Source organism: Pelodiscus sinensis, chromosome 24 (genome assembly GCF_049634645.1).
Source record: "Pelodiscus sinensis isolate JC-2024 chromosome 24, ASM4963464v1, whole genome shotgun sequence".
In the NCBI taxonomy this organism is placed as follows: Eukaryota; Metazoa; Chordata; order Testudines; family Trionychidae; genus Pelodiscus; species Pelodiscus sinensis.
In genome coordinates this window covers 16,583,465-16,598,079 of record NC_134734.1, presented here as the reverse complement: position 1 = coordinate 16,598,079, position 14,615 = coordinate 16,583,465, and the positions used below count along the sequence as shown (strand labels likewise).

General features: G+C 56.3%; 1 protein-coding gene across 3 annotated transcripts in view; it reads left to right on the top strand.

Moving 5' to 3' along the window:
• Positions 1-14,372, top strand: part of LOC102443460 (prelamin-A/C) — a 114,546-nt gene extending 100,174 nt beyond the window's left edge. For all 3 annotated transcript variants that reach the window (XM_075907263.1, XM_075907262.1, XM_014568950.3), the window contains 9 exons: positions 129-299; positions 824-949; positions 2,278-2,498; positions 3,272-3,488; positions 4,512-4,619; positions 5,356-5,475; positions 5,689-5,784; positions 8,014-8,280; positions 12,428-14,372. In XM_075907263.1, the coding sequence (XP_075763378.1) occupies positions 129-299; positions 824-949; positions 2,278-2,498; positions 3,272-3,488; positions 4,512-4,619; positions 5,356-5,475; positions 5,689-5,784; positions 8,014-8,280; positions 12,428-12,454 (1,353 nt within the window). In that variant the 3' untranslated portion in view covers positions 12,455-14,372. The remainder of the gene's footprint in view (positions 1-128; positions 300-823; positions 950-2,277; positions 2,499-3,271; positions 3,489-4,511; positions 4,620-5,355; positions 5,476-5,688; positions 5,785-8,013; positions 8,281-12,427) is intronic.
• Positions 14,373-14,615: the final 243 nt, after the last annotated feature.

The following is a 14,615-nucleotide window of genomic DNA, read 5'->3' as shown; positions in this document are numbered from 1 at the left end:
TCGCAGCTGGTACCAGTGAGGGCCCACTCTCAAGGCTGACAGCTGCCTGCTGCCCTGTGCTGGTGAGCGCTATCCCTGAACTCCATGGCTCAGACACCCCCTCCTTGCTATGCCCCCCCACCCCCCAGGAGCTTCGCGAGACCAAGCGTCGGCATGAGACCCGTCTGGTGGAGATCGACAACGGCCGCCAGCGGGAGTTTGAGAGCAAGCTGGCTGATGCCCTGCAGGACATGCGAGCCCAGCACGAATCCCAGGTCAAGCTGTACAAGGAGGAGCTGGAGAAGACCTATGGCTCCAAGGTAACGTAGTGCACGGGGCCAGGGATCTGAGATGGCAGCCTGCTGGGCCTGGGGCGCAGGCCTTGGAGCCAGGACCCCTGGGTTCTGTTCCTGCCTCTGCCCCTGGGCCTTTAAGTAGGTCACGTGAACCCAAATTTTCACCAGCAGCCTGTGATCTCTCAGAGCTCAGCGCGCAACTCCCTGGAGCTCTGATTTCCACCAGCCCAGAGAGGCCTCCCCTCTGTGTGAAACCAGCCGGTCAGGCTGAGCTGCCACTAAAGCTGGGCACTGGAAGGAGGTTGGGGGGCTCGTCCCTCTCTTTGGGCCCCACCTGTGAAATGCAGAGAAGCAGCCTCCTCTGCAGCTAACGGCTCCCACTGAGCAGCCCGGTCGGTGCCATTGTCTCTGGCGAGGGGCTGGTGAGAGCTCACCCTCGCGGGAATCTGTGACCAGCCCCACCCTGGGCCGTCGTCCTCCCTCCCCGCTGGGGCGCGCGTAGCCGCTGCCCCTCTGCAGCGCTAACCTGCCTGGCCCTTGGGCTGCAGCTGGAGAACGCCAAGCAGTCAGCAGAGAGGAACAGCAACATGGTGGGGGCTGCCCACGAGGAACTGCAGCAGTCGAGGATCCGCATCGACAGCCTGTCGGCCCAGCTCAGCCAGCTGCAGAAGCAGGTGAGCAGGAGACACCCGCGAGAGCCTGGCCCAGCCCTCTGCCCCTCCTTTCGCCAGCCCCCTCCTGGCTACCCCAGGCCTTTGCCCCAAGCCAACCACCTGTCCTGGGGAACTCCAGTCAGCGCATCAAGACACCTGTGATCAGCGCCAGGTGCTGCTCGCTAGCCACAGTGCTGGGCAGCGCAGGGGTCCGTGAGATGGAGGGGAACTGGCTGGTTGCCAGGAGCAACACATCACCTCATTGGCATGACTACAGGGCATGGAGGAATGGTGGGGAGATGGGCAGGTTTGGGGGGCACATGCATAACGCCCCCAGCCTTCCTCACTCCTTGGGTTAGCACTGGGCTGTCAGAGCCATGTCCTTCCTGGGCAAACATCCCCAGCAGTGGCTATGAGAGGCGCATTCGCCCGCTGCCCTCACATGGGGCAGAGCAGGGGGCTGCATGCACCACTGCTGGGTTCACCCCTTAATTAGTCTTAGATCTTCTAGTCGCTCATCATAACTAGAGAGGGGCCAGGCCCAGAGCACTGGTTGTGGGTCCGGTAACATCTCGGGATGTTAGAATGCGGCTAATTGTGGGAACGTGTAACCGCTGTGTTTTTCAGCAGTTACACGCACCTGCAGCCGGCTCCCTGGCAGCCAGTGTGCCCCACTCCCAGAGAGCCGGGTGCCAGGCTGCGCTGCTACTTCGGCATCAGAGGCAGCAGCGCGGGGCAGAAGGCGGCTCCCCCGGAGCAGGCAGGAACCTGTGTGTAACCATGAACATTAACCCATAGGCCCAGGCTTCTCGGTTAACTGTTTACCTGGTTATACGCTCACAACCCTTGTAGCATCCCAAGGGTGGGAGACCTGCAGGGCTCAGTTCTCCACTGGGAGCTGTTCTGTCAAGGGCTGTTCATGCCAGCCGAGGAGTTGACTCTGACTGTCCAGCTCCAATCCCACCCCGACAGCTCTAGGCCACTCCAGGTTCCACAGGGGCCTCTTATCCACCTCCACTCCAGCCGCAGCTTGACGACTATCTAAGGGACGCACGCTGGCAGGACCTTGGGCAGGCCCTGGCCCTGATTCTGCAGCCCCGGGCCAGACCCCAGACAGGCTTAGGACCAATAGGTCCTCATGGACCCACTGAAGCGAAAGGCCACCACAGACCAGGTCTAATAACAGCCCAGGGCAAGCTGCGTAATGGCTCAGTGGCCCTGGAGATTCACCCCAAGGGAAGGCACCGTGTCTATGCCTAGGGTGCCCATAGCCCTGGTAGCCAGGGGCACCCTCTGCTGCTTGTGCTCTGCCTCACCCCCTCCCTCTGGTGTGTCCCCTCTGCTCCCAGCTGTCTGCCAAGGAGTCGAAGCTGCGGGACCTGGAGGACGCGCTGGCCCGGGAGCGGGAGACCAGCCGCCGCATCCTGTCCGACAAGGAGCGGGAGATGGCGGACATGCGAGCCAGGATGCAGCAGCAGCTGGACGAGTACCAGGAGCTGCTGGACATCAAGCTGGCCCTGGACATGGAGATCCATGCCTACCGCAAGCTGCTGGAGGGCGAGGAGGAGAGGTGGGTGCAGAGAGAGGCTCCTTCGTGGGCTGAAAGAGGAGCCTGCTGGGGTCGTGGCTGAGGGAGGGGCCTGGTGGGAGGGAGGATGTGCCAATGGGGGCAGAGCGAGGAAAGGACACGCCTCATGTGGGTGGGCTGGGAACACAGGCCTGGTTGCACTGACCTGACGTGAAAGTGAAAGGGTCGGTGCTGCAGTGATGGGTGAGTGAGCTGGAATGTGGACCCAAGCTACTGACCTGGTCCCACCTGCCCTGTGGGAGGAGCTGTGTGGTTATGAGTCAGGTGCAGAGCCTAGATGCAGGCAGCCATGGGGAGTTCGGGGCACTGGTGAAGAAAGTGGGCAGGCGGACAGCTTGTAGCCAGACCCGATGGGCTGGCCAGGAATGGAGACTGGCTCAGTGATGCTTCCCACAGTTGCGCTGGGGTCTGAATCGGGCAGCTGGTTCCTGCCGCTCCAGTCTGTGGTTATCGTAAGCACCCTGGCGGCTGAACTCCGTCTCTGGAAACAGGCGGCATCCGGGCAGGCTGGGCCTCCCAGCTCCATGGCTCATCCACTGTAGCCAGTTCAGCCTTGGCACCTCTGCCAAAGAGTGGGGCGGGGGAGATGTGGGGGCGATGCTGTGACGGAGACGTGTCCTTCGGGGGATGTCCCATGGGGAAATGGCCTCTGCCTGCAGGTCCCCCAGTAGCCATGCGATCGTATCCCCTCTCTCAGTAGAGAATCCAGGCCCTGAGTCCAGCCCGCACTCACCCCCTCTCGCCCTCTTTCCCAGGCTGAGGCTGTCTCCAAGCCCCAGCTCCCAGAAGGGAGGCTCCAGGATCCATGTGAGCCATTCCTCCACCACGCCGGGCTCCTCCAAGAAGAGGAAGCTGGAGGATGGGGAGCGCCGGACGAGCTTCTCCCAGCATGCCAGGACCAGCGGCCGCGTGGCTGTGGAAGAGGTTGATTTGGAAGGGAAATTTGTCCGTCTCAGGAACAAGTCCAACGAGGTAGATCTCCTGGTGGGGATGCCGGTCGTGCGTGAGCAGGGTCAGGATGGGTCCATGGCTGGAAGGAAAATTGTGTAGTTCTCGGTGTGCCCTTCCCTCTGGTCGGCTGTAAAACCACCGTGCACACAAAAGGAGCTGCCATCTCTGTAGGAGACTTAAAATGTAGAGTCAATTCCTACAGGTTGAACTTCTCTAGTCCAGCATCCAGGACCCAATCGGTGCCGAACCAGAGAATTAGCCAGACCTCGGGGGGATCAATATCGTCTAGCAGCATTACCCACGCTTCCACTGGGCTCTGAGAAGAGATTTAGGGGTATATTAGAGCTAAGTAAGAACACAGGAGAGAGCCAGGACTGGTGGTGGTTAAACTTTATGGGACCACGGGAAACCTGGCCACACCCATGAGAAGCGGACATCCGGCTAACTAAAATCATGCTGGACTAGAGAGGTTCAGCCTGTAGTGTGAATTGGTGTTGCTCTGTTCTGTGTGGTGCTAGACAGACAGAGGTGGAGGCATTTCAGCAGGTGCTGTTGTGTGGGGCTTGAAAATTGCTTTGAGATGCTTCAGAACAAAAGCAGGTCTCAAATCTCTTGACAAGGATGTCAGTATCATTAACCTCCCCCCTTTACAAATGGGGAAACTGAGGCATAGAGGCAGGGAAGTGCCTTGGCCGAGGTCATCCCGTAGACTAGTGCTGGAGCTGGGATTTGAATCCTGATCTCCTGAGTCTAGTCCAGTGCTGGGTCCACTGGGCCACGCTGTACTGGGAGCAGTGCATGCCCAGAGTGACAGATGGTCCCTGCCCCCAAAATTATTGTGTCTATAGAGAAGACAGACAAAGGGCGGGGAAAGGGCTACAAGTGAAAGATGGGGAAACTGAGGCCGGGGAGGTGAAGTGACTTGCAGAAGGTGAGAGGGTCTGTGGCAGGGTCCCTTGACCTCAGGACTTGTAGCCAAGAGAAGGTAAAACCAGAATAACCTTGAGGGCTGGTTTCTCACGGCTGCTGCCTTCTGTGTCGCAGGACCAGGCTCTGGGGAACTGGCAGATCAAGCGTCAGAATGGAGACGAGGCCCCTGTCACCTATCGCTTCCCTCCCAAGTTCACCCTGAAGGCCGGCCAGGTGGTCACGGTGAGTGGCAGACGGCTCGCGCGCAGGCTAGGGAAGGCTGGATGCTCTGGGGAACTGGTCTGTTCTCCCTGGGCACTTCTCACCCCGGACCCCATTCTCCTGAAGGGGGCAGAGAAAATCCAGCCCCTTGGAGCCGGTGCATCTTCTCATTAGCAGCCCCCTCGTGCGAGGGGCCGCGGGGCTCCCCCTTGGGGACACCTGGGGGATTGCAGTTCCTGGGGCTGTGGATCTCAAAGGAAGACCAGGCTGATCTCCCTGTTGTGTGCCGGGAGCGCCTGCCTTGGCAGGTCCCAGCCTGGAAAGGCAGCAGTCACCCTGCCAACAGCCCTAGCGCGATTCCTGCCCTTTGGGGCTGACGTGCTGCTGCATTTTGGCATCTCGCGCTCCAAATCGGGGCCCCGGCATTAGCAGAAGCCAGTTGCAGCATCAAACTTCCCCCTCCCCCAGCGTTTTAAGCTCCTGCCTGCATCTTTCTCAGCCCATCTCCCTCGCCTCTGGTCCTTGGAGCTGAGTGTGTCGTGAGCCCCTCCCCTCAGCAGTCCAGCATGGGGGTCTGACCCTGGAACCTACAGCATCCACAGCACGAAACTCCCCCTGTTGAGCTGTCAGAGCAGCTCCTCTGTAGCAGACTCCCATGCGGGGCAGCCGCCGGACAGGGGCAGCACCCCAGTGGGCAGTGAGGGGTTGGTTGCTCTGCCAGTGGGAGGTGCTACCGATCTCTGTGTTTCCTCTTTAGATCTGGGCCTCCGGCGCCGGCGCCACCCACAGCCCTCCCACCGACATGGTGTGGAAGGCCCAAAGCTCCTGGGGCTCTGGAGACAGCCTGCGCACCGCCCTGATCAGCTCCAACGGAGAGGTGAGGCTCCTGCCCCGGTCCGCTGGGCAGTCCAGGTCTGGGGGCTGCATGTTCCGGCCGGGTGCCAGAGAGGGATGGGCAAGGGGCGGAGGACGGTGGGGTGGGGTCGGATTCGTGTGGTGCCGTTGTCTGCGGGAGTCGCTGTCTCATGAGCCGTAGAGTAAAAGGGGGGTCTCTGTAAGTGTAGCTGACTCTGCCTTCCCTCCCGCCCAGGAGGTGGCCATGAGGAAGCTGGTGCGCACGGTGATCATCAATGACGAGGAGGAGGATGACGATGACGAAGTCAGCGTCCACCACCGTCACCACCACGTAAGCACCCTGCTCTGTCGGGCACAGGCGGTGGGAGCCAGTGGGGCGGGGGCTCGAAACCTGGTTCTGCCGCTTTGCCCGCTGGGTGGCCTCAGGCAAGTCCCCCTCCTGCTGCACTGGCCCTGCACTTCCCGGGGTGCTGGGAGCAGCGATGATGGGGGGAGGGTATTACGTGTCTGGCTGGAACCAAGCCCCGTGTCTGGGAAGCAAACTCCCATCCATTGGCTGCGTGAGGTGGTCTCTGCACGGGGAGATGCTCCCAGCATCCTGGACCGAGCAGACGATGTGGCTTCCTTTGGAGCATCTCGCACGAAAGGCACTCTGGTCATTCCCCTGGAGGAGAGGGTGAATCTGCTTCCAAGCTGGCCCCGTGAAGATCCGCTCGGCCTGGAGCCCGCAGGACAATGCAGGCTTCAGTGGAAGCCGAGCTGTAGAGATGGCTGCTGCAATGGATGCCCTGCATTTAGCAAGGTGGCTGCTGAAATGCATCCACGGATCCCAATGGTGGCTCCGGTTTTAGCCCCCCATCCGGTGCCTTCTTGGACTTGCGCACTTCTTCCCTGCACAGCTAAAAGTGCCCTTCCTAATCTGGGGCCAGCAACAGGTGCTTTGTTACACAGCGATCGGGCCGGTGCCCAGTTAGAAACGTGCTCAGTTCTTCCCGCCCCTGACCTAAATGGGCATGAGAGTGAGGCACCTCCAGTGCAGATCAGACGGGAAGATCGAGGGCTCGGTACCTCCACTTCCGCAGTGGTGCCAGAGGCAGCTCTCAGCAGCTTTGATTGGGGCAGCTGGGGGCTCTGTCGTGCCTGATCCTCTTCTTTTCATTGCTCGGGCTCCGAACAGCCGTGTAAGAGTGAATGTTGATGAGAAATGAGCCAGGATCTCCTTCTCCCATTTGTTGTGAGGGTTGAATTCCTCCCAGGAGTGAGCTTCCGACATAAACCCAGTCCCTGTGGGGTCCTTGGTACAGAGGGCGTTAGCTGTTCGGGTCTGGCCTGGGAGAAGTTTTTATTCAAGCCCATCTCCAGAATAGCCAGTAGAGACAGGGCTGGGGAATAGATCGGCCTGGCTAGTACAGTGCTACCTACAGGCAAACCACTGGTGAAACGGCCCTCCGTGTCTTCAAAGCATCGAATCGCCCAGAGCATTGATCCGGAAGAACCAGGCATGACTAGGATAGGAAGCAAGCAACGGATCTGACAGTAAACCGGCTGCATTTCCTCACTCGGGATGGTCATACTGCTGCCGAGTGGCTCTGTAGGCGGACCTGGCTGAAAACGCCAGGACTCTGAAGCCGCATGGATGGGCCCCCACTGAGTGGAACAGACACCAAACAATCCCTCCCAGATCAGAATCTTACTTCCTGAGGCCTATCGGTTATTCTAGGGTTCTGCATATGGCGTGGTCCGAAGTGTGACTGACTCGACTCGGGGACCACGCCACTTCATTACGTCCTAGGTGATCTTGATGTGAAATTTGAGACAGACTTCTGGCTCCCGTGCTGCTGTTCCCCTGGCACAGAGGGCTTTACTGGCTTAAGGGAGACGCAATTCCCTTCTTCATGCCCAAAGGCAGCTCCCGTCGCTGTCAGCTGGAGTCGGGGATATGTGGGACAAGAGGGCGCAGCGCCAGGGGGTAGGACAGACTGCAGGGGTTCCCCACGCAACCCACCGCCTGCTCTTTCGGAGGCCCGTTTGCCCACTGTGGTGTGAGTTGCTCCCTTTGGCTTCAGTAAGAGTCCATCCGTTCCAGAGGTGGTTCTTTACCATGCGCTGAGTGCTGTCTGGGCAGTACCTTCTGCTCCCACATTCAGCAATATGCGGGTGACAGGGAGCTCGCAACCCCCAGGTAGAGAACCCCCCGTGACACGTTCTGGTCGAGTTAGGATTTTCTAATGCACCCGTCACTCAGGGCTCCGGTTTCTGAGCACCCTGCAATGGCAGAACATCCGCTGGGGCCCGATGCCCCAAAGCACCGATCGCAAGACTAGGCTGGGGTTGGGCAGGCACAATCCAACCCTGCCAGGGCAAGGAGGTTCTTGGCCAGCTCCTCCGCTCAGGGACCCTCTGCAGCCTTGGGGCTCCGCGGGTGTCGCTTGAGAGGAGCTGTCGGCCTCAGTCTCTGGAGCGCTCACTAAACCCTCGAGCCGGGCCTGGGATCTTTCCCACTGTCCTCACTATGCTGTCTGGTACTCAAGGCCCCTTGTTTCTCTTTCCACCCCTCCAGGCCCACTGTGGCGGCTCGGGTGATCCCGGCGAGTACAACCTGCGCTCCCGCACCGTGGTGTGTGGCACCTGCGGGCAGCCGGCAGAGAAAGCCGGCGGGGCCCAGAACGCCGCGGCCGGCTCCATGTCCTCGGAATCATCCGCCTCTAGCCTCACCATCACCCGGAGCTACCGCTCCATGGGGGGTGCTGGTGGGGGCAGCAGCAGCCTGGGAGAAAACCTGGTGACCAGGTCCTACATCCTGGGTAACTCCAACCCACGCAGTCAGGTCAGTGCATGAGCAGAGAGGCCCTTCTCCTCGGGGGCCAGGGAATCCTGCGAGAAGGGGACTCGGGGTGTCCAAGCACAGCATGAACTCCAGGCTGATGGATCTCACTCATCTGCAGGGCCCAGTGGAAATTGGGGCTGGTGGAACCCCATGGTAGTTTGGGTTTCCCTCATGGCCGCTGCTTAGGGCAGGGCAGTTTCCGGACCGACGTGCTCTACAGACAAGCCGGTCCCCCACTCGATAAGCCAAAATCCAGCTTGCAGATCCTGCTACAAACACAAGTTGTTTGAGAGAGGGGATCCAGGTGAAAGCTCCTCTCTCTGCAGCTCTCCGACTTGGACAGCCTGTGGAATGGGTGCCAGGGGGGCGGGTGCACATCACTTGATGGTTCCCTGTTCTGTTAGTTCAGCAGCATTGTCCCCTGGCTGTAGACCGGACACCGGGCTCCATGGACCTTTGGTCTGACTCAGGGTGGCCATTATGTTCTTACGATTTACTGGCCCCGATTTACCTCCCCAGTCAATCCGCATGTGTGCCTCTTTCCTGCGGCCGGTGGCTCCCCAGGCTGGAGTGTGCCCGCCCGGACCCCCCGCTACCCCCAACCCTGGGGTTCTCACTTGGGCCACACTCCCACCCGAGCAAAGAGGAGCCGTTGGAGTGAGGGCAGCAGGGTTTGCGTGCCGTGTGTGCAGTGCTGGAGAGTGGAGATGGAAGGTTCCTCCGTCGCCACTCACCAGAGTCCCACAGTCCTCCTGGGGGAGGCTGCATTGTTTGGGTCTGCCACAGAAAACTCAGAACCGAGCTGCTCCGCCTGGGGCGGGAGCCTGGGATAACGAGGCAACAGCCAAACGACCGGCTGCCGGTGGGGTCCCCCGATTAGCTCTGCGTGCCCTGCAGCAGAATCAAACTGTAGCCGTCTAGGCCTGAGCTCCCCCCAGATTGGCCCAGCTGTCCATAACCAGACTGCCCGAGGGGAGTTCTGAGCCTTTGGGTTCCCACGGGTGCACCTCACTGGGACCCAAACTAGTGACCCATCTGAAGCAGCAGCAAGTCCCCTCCGCTGGCCAGTGATTTCAGATTAATTAAGAGCCCCCCAGTGGAAAACGATGGAATTGCTGCCCATGGGGGGGAACGTGTTTCTTCCTTCCCCAGGCAGCTAGTGACTGGCTCATGCCTTGAAGCATGATGGTTTGTGCCTTGTACATGGGTGGTGATGTTGATTATACCCAGAACATTGGAGATAAGGACCCTATTTGTAGGTTAACGCCCTTCCTTCCAGTTCCTGGCTACTCTCGATTTTGGTTTGCTGATGTGTGGCCTGGGCTGTTTTACTGGCCAGTCAGGCAGCCAGTGGTTCAGATCTCTGGGCTGGAAGCTGGTGAAAAGCCTCCCAACCCCACGCCGGCCGCTGAGCATCCCAGAGGCAGCGTTGCCACAGCACAGCCAGGAGTTGGCGTTCCCATTTTAACGTTAGCTGGACTCTGAAGTGGGGGGAAAACCTGCACAGAGACCTCAACTGGCTCTGCTCAGCTGAGTGAGAAACCCATCCCCCCAATTCCTGGGAAGCAACCCTTGTAACCCTCAATTGTTGTCCTAAGAGGGATGATCTTCCGTCTCCTGCTTTGGGCTCCTTTTCCCACTTCTCTCCCCTTTTCTCCATCTCCTGGCTGCTTCTACTTCCCTTCTGACATTGACCTGCCCACATCTTCCCTCACCCCCCTTGGCTCCCTCCTGGCAGCCTTCTCTTGACTAAACACGTGGTCCAGGCGTCCTTCTACTGACTGTCTTTGATGCAAGGTGATTCTCCTAGGGAAACGTACACGCATCTGTGTCCCTCTCCGTCTCAGGACAGAGTCCAGGCACCAGACATCCATCCTTAGTGCCCAGACAGTAACAGGGTTCAGAAAAGAGCTAGATAGATTCATAGAGGTTAGGTCCATCAATGGTGATTAGCCTGGAGGGGCAGGGATGGTGTCCCTGGCCTCTGTTTGTCAGAGGCTCTGAGTGGACAACAGGGGAGGGACCACTTGATGGTTCCCTGTTCTGTTCATTCCTTCTGGGACACCTGGTATTGGTCACTGTCAGCAGACAGGACACTGGGCTAGATGGACCTTTGGTCCGACCCAGTCTGGCCGTTCTTATGTAAGAAGAAAAATTCATTAGCTTAACCAGGGAAGAGGAAACTCATGGTCCTATCCCCTACTCTGTCCATGTCTTTCTGCATGACCTTGGCACATAACTTAGCCTCTCTGTGCCAGTGTCCCAGCTATGCAGCTGGTTTAATAGCACTGCCGTGCCTGTCTGTCTGTAAGGAACATCCTTGGATGTTCTAGTACGGAAGCGCCATATGAGTGGTGTGTAACTACTCACGCTCTGAGGGTGGATTACACAAAAGCCCCCTTTATCCAGCGCACCATCATCCTGTTCTCCAAAAATAACCAGTGCTCGCCGATCCAGAAGCAGGCAGTCTCCCCTGTGGCTGTTAGATGGCGCCACAGCCTCCCGCTTTCCCATTCTCCAGATTTCCTAAGTACCCAATATGGTCCCGGCCCACTTAGATCAGATAAATAGGATTCTGGTGTATTGTTAATATTCTAATGCTAATTCATAGTACACACTGAACCTCTCTAGTCTGGCACTCCCTTGTCTGGCAACATCCGTGGTCTGGCATGATTTTAGTTAGCCGGATGTCCACTTCCCATGGGTCCCATAAAGTTTGTTTACAGTCATCGCTCCTGGCTCTCAGGACTCTGTGCTGTTCTTTAGCTCTGATTGACCCCTACATGTGTTCTAAGAGCCCAGCAAGCGGTGGAAGTGTTGCTAATGCTGCTAGAGCCGTGGTTCCCAAACTTTTTGGCATCATGCCCACCTTTTGATTTTTTGAGAAACCCTCACGCCCCCCCCCTCCCAAAAAATAGCAGCAAAACTTGGAGTGGGATTGACGGGGGGGGGGTGGCTGGGTCACCTCGTGCCCCCCCTGGAATTTTTTCACACACCCCCAGGGGGGCACACCCCACAGTTTGGGAACCCATGTGCTAGACAGTATTGACCTCCCGTATCCAGCAAATTCTGATTCAGCATCTGTCAGGTCCCAAAGGTGCCAGACTAGAGAGGTGCAACCTGTGCTTCCATTTATAATACTCCAACCCTAAATGTTCGTGCTTTAGTATCTAGTATTGTAATACTCCAGCGTTAGCTCATGATTAGTAGTAGTACCATTTTAATAATTGGTATTAGTTTTAGATTAATACTATTCTAACCAGTTTTCTTCTAATTCTCAAACTAGATTCTTGTATTCTTCTGATTTTCAACTTTATAGATATTCCATCTATAAAATAGGGAGAATGATTTTATATGACTGTAGTGCACTTTAAGATATGGATGAAAAGCACTAATAATCACTATTGTCATTGCTTACTTGTGCTACCATAGCACTCTGAAAACTCACTCGTCAGTCAGGATTCCATGGTACTTGGTGCTGGTCAAATTAAAAACAAAAAGATTGCTCCTGACCATAAAAGGTCACAATCTGATATCTGAGCTGAGTATTCTGTAATACTAACGGGATTGTTCAAGTACTCTGTAATACTAATGGGATTGTTCCAGTACTCTAACACTACTTAGAAATAGATTTTTCTGACCGCTACTACTGTTCCGCTTTAATCAGGGACACAAGCGACTACTCCAGTAGTCAACTACCCAAACAGCTTAGGGTTATCTAGCAGCCTAGTCACTACTCGACTGCTTCTTCTCCCTCCCCATTTTCCCCCGCCGCCTCTGTATCAGAGGAAGCAAGGTGGGGAGGAGGAAGCTGGAGCCGGTGCTGGGTGGAGCCAGTTCCCACAGCAACATTTCTGCGGTGCATGACGGGGATAGCTGCAGCGATTCCAGAGCCGGTGTGAGCTGGAACTGCTCAGTCCCAGCTCGCGCTGGCTCCGGGAGTTACCCGCACTGCAGCTCTGCGTTTTAAATGTAATCCGAGTCACCTGGCTCTTTAAAAGGCAGCTGCAACAGGGCCCCTTATCGACGCGTTGTGTCCTCAATACAAATGGTATCCGAATACACAATTAGCCAGGTACCCACTTCAACATCCTTCACTTTTGCTTCAGTTAAAGGAATTAATGTTTATTTTCTCTTTTCTCTCTAGGGGCCGCAAAATTGCAGCATCATGTAAACAGCAGAGGGCGCTCTCGCTTACCAAATGCCATACCATGCTTTTTCTCTCCAAAGCAAGAGAACCATTTCCCCTTCCCCCGAAGGGTTTTTTTTTTTTTTTTTTCTTTTTGGTGTTTTTTCTACAGCAGAAATTTTATATATACATATATATAAAAATGCTAAAAGATGCTTTGATTTTTTTTAAAGAAAAAAAACTATTTCTATAAAAAAATAGCTTTTCAGCTTCAAAATTTTTTTAAAAATCTAAAACCAAAGAAGTTGCAGAATCATGGTTACCAAAAAAAGAGGAAAAAAAGACTGTAGTTTAATAGCTCTTTAGATACATATCTATATATATTTGCCAAAGCTTTTTATATAGGGCTAGCAGCCGCCAGGGCATCAAAGCTGAGCGTTGACTGTTGATTCCCAGCAGGGGCCCTATTGCTATCACAGCCAGGCCATGCCTTTGCACTTAGACCCTACGGCAAAGCTCACTTGAAGTCAGTGAGTTTGGTTCAGGCCCAGAATCCTTGAGTAGGAGGATCAGATCATCGGGCCCGTTTCTCATCTACACCAAGGCCTTTTTACGTCGCGCTCAGTCGAAAGTGGCCTTAAAGTGGACAGGACTGTAACTGATGAGCACAGCGACAAAAAGAACCTTGGGGAAATTCACCCAGTGGGCCTGATTCTCCCTGACAGCACCGTGTCAGCTTTAGACGCTGTTTAATCGCCCGGGGGCATTAGCTTATGCTCTCCCCTTTTGTCCCATTTCCTCTGCTTCACTGCCATTCCCTGCTAGCTGCTGCACTGCCATAGCCAGGGGGACACTGCTGGGGTCAGTTCTCGTATTGTACTTGTGGGGTTACTCAACACTTTTTTTTTTTTTTTTTTAAGGCAGCCAAGTTGTGCCTTAGTGGGTGATGCTGATGGGTGGAGCTTAATGAGAAAGGGAGAGGAAGGAGGAGTCCTGTTTAGAGAGCCGGGTAGCCTAGGGATCCAAGGACGGAGCCATAAGGGAACGAAACCGGTTTCAAGCCTGGGACCAGATGTCGACACCAGCCCTGACCAGAGCGACCTTTATGGTCACCAAGAGGCTGAGCAAAGCAAGTTGGGTGCTGGGGGGGGGTTGTTCTCAGTTAATAGGCGCCACATCCTCAGCTGGGGTGGAACCTTCTTTCCCCGCCGTGGCCTTAGCAGAGCTTACTGACACCAGCTGATGCTCTGGCTCTGCATGCTTACAGCTGCACTAGCTGCTGCTTCTCCCCTGCGTCCCACCCCACTTGTCTGCGGACTTCAGGGAGTCTTTGCAGGGACGGAGGCAGCAGGATTGGGCCTCAAGTCCGCTAAGGAACAGGGAATAGACAAGGGTGGCAGGACAGGACACTGTTACACTAACTGATTTGTTTTGGAGGCCTGTCTGGGCCCTGGATGGATCCGGACTGCAAAGTCCATCCTGTCCATTTGCCCTGTCGTGCTCAGTGGCTTTTGTCTTCATGTGCGACGCTGCTTGAGGAAGCCCCCTGCACACCCCTCCTCCTTCGTAGCTAGGTGAGGGAGTCAAGGGCAGCTCAGAGCAAAGTCAGCGTAGAATTGTCCAGTCCATGCCATATTGGCAAAGTATTTGCCTTTCTTTTTGGTGCAAAAATCCAACACTAAACTAAAAGCACCCTGGTCCCCCTGTCTATTGATCTTATTGTCTTGGAGACTACCGCTGGCCAAGGCTGGTACCCACCACCATGCCAGTCCTCTGCCCCACCTCCTGCCTTCAGCATCACTCACCTCGGTCCATTCTGTTGGGTGCTGCTCTGCGGAGGACCTCCCTGCCTTGTCACCGTTAAAGTTTGGTCACGGTGGGTGGATCTGGCAAGGCCTTGTACTGTTAATTGGAAATGTTACAATATTTCTGTATGCCGAAATCAATACACCAGGGAACCTACCCAGCCTGTGTCCTCTCGTTATTTCAGCCGCCGTTTGTAATGCACGGGACACCTCAACCATCCCCCACCACGTGGGCAGGCGAGGGTAGCACGCTGTTTGCCATAGCTCAGTGCCACAGCACTGGGCTTCGCCTTCCGTGTGGAGCTTCAGCTCTGGATTTCACGCTCCTCATTTGCCACCTCTCTTGGGTGGAGACCTGTGTGTCTCTCCCTCCTGTTCAGAGTATTTCCAGGCTACAGGGC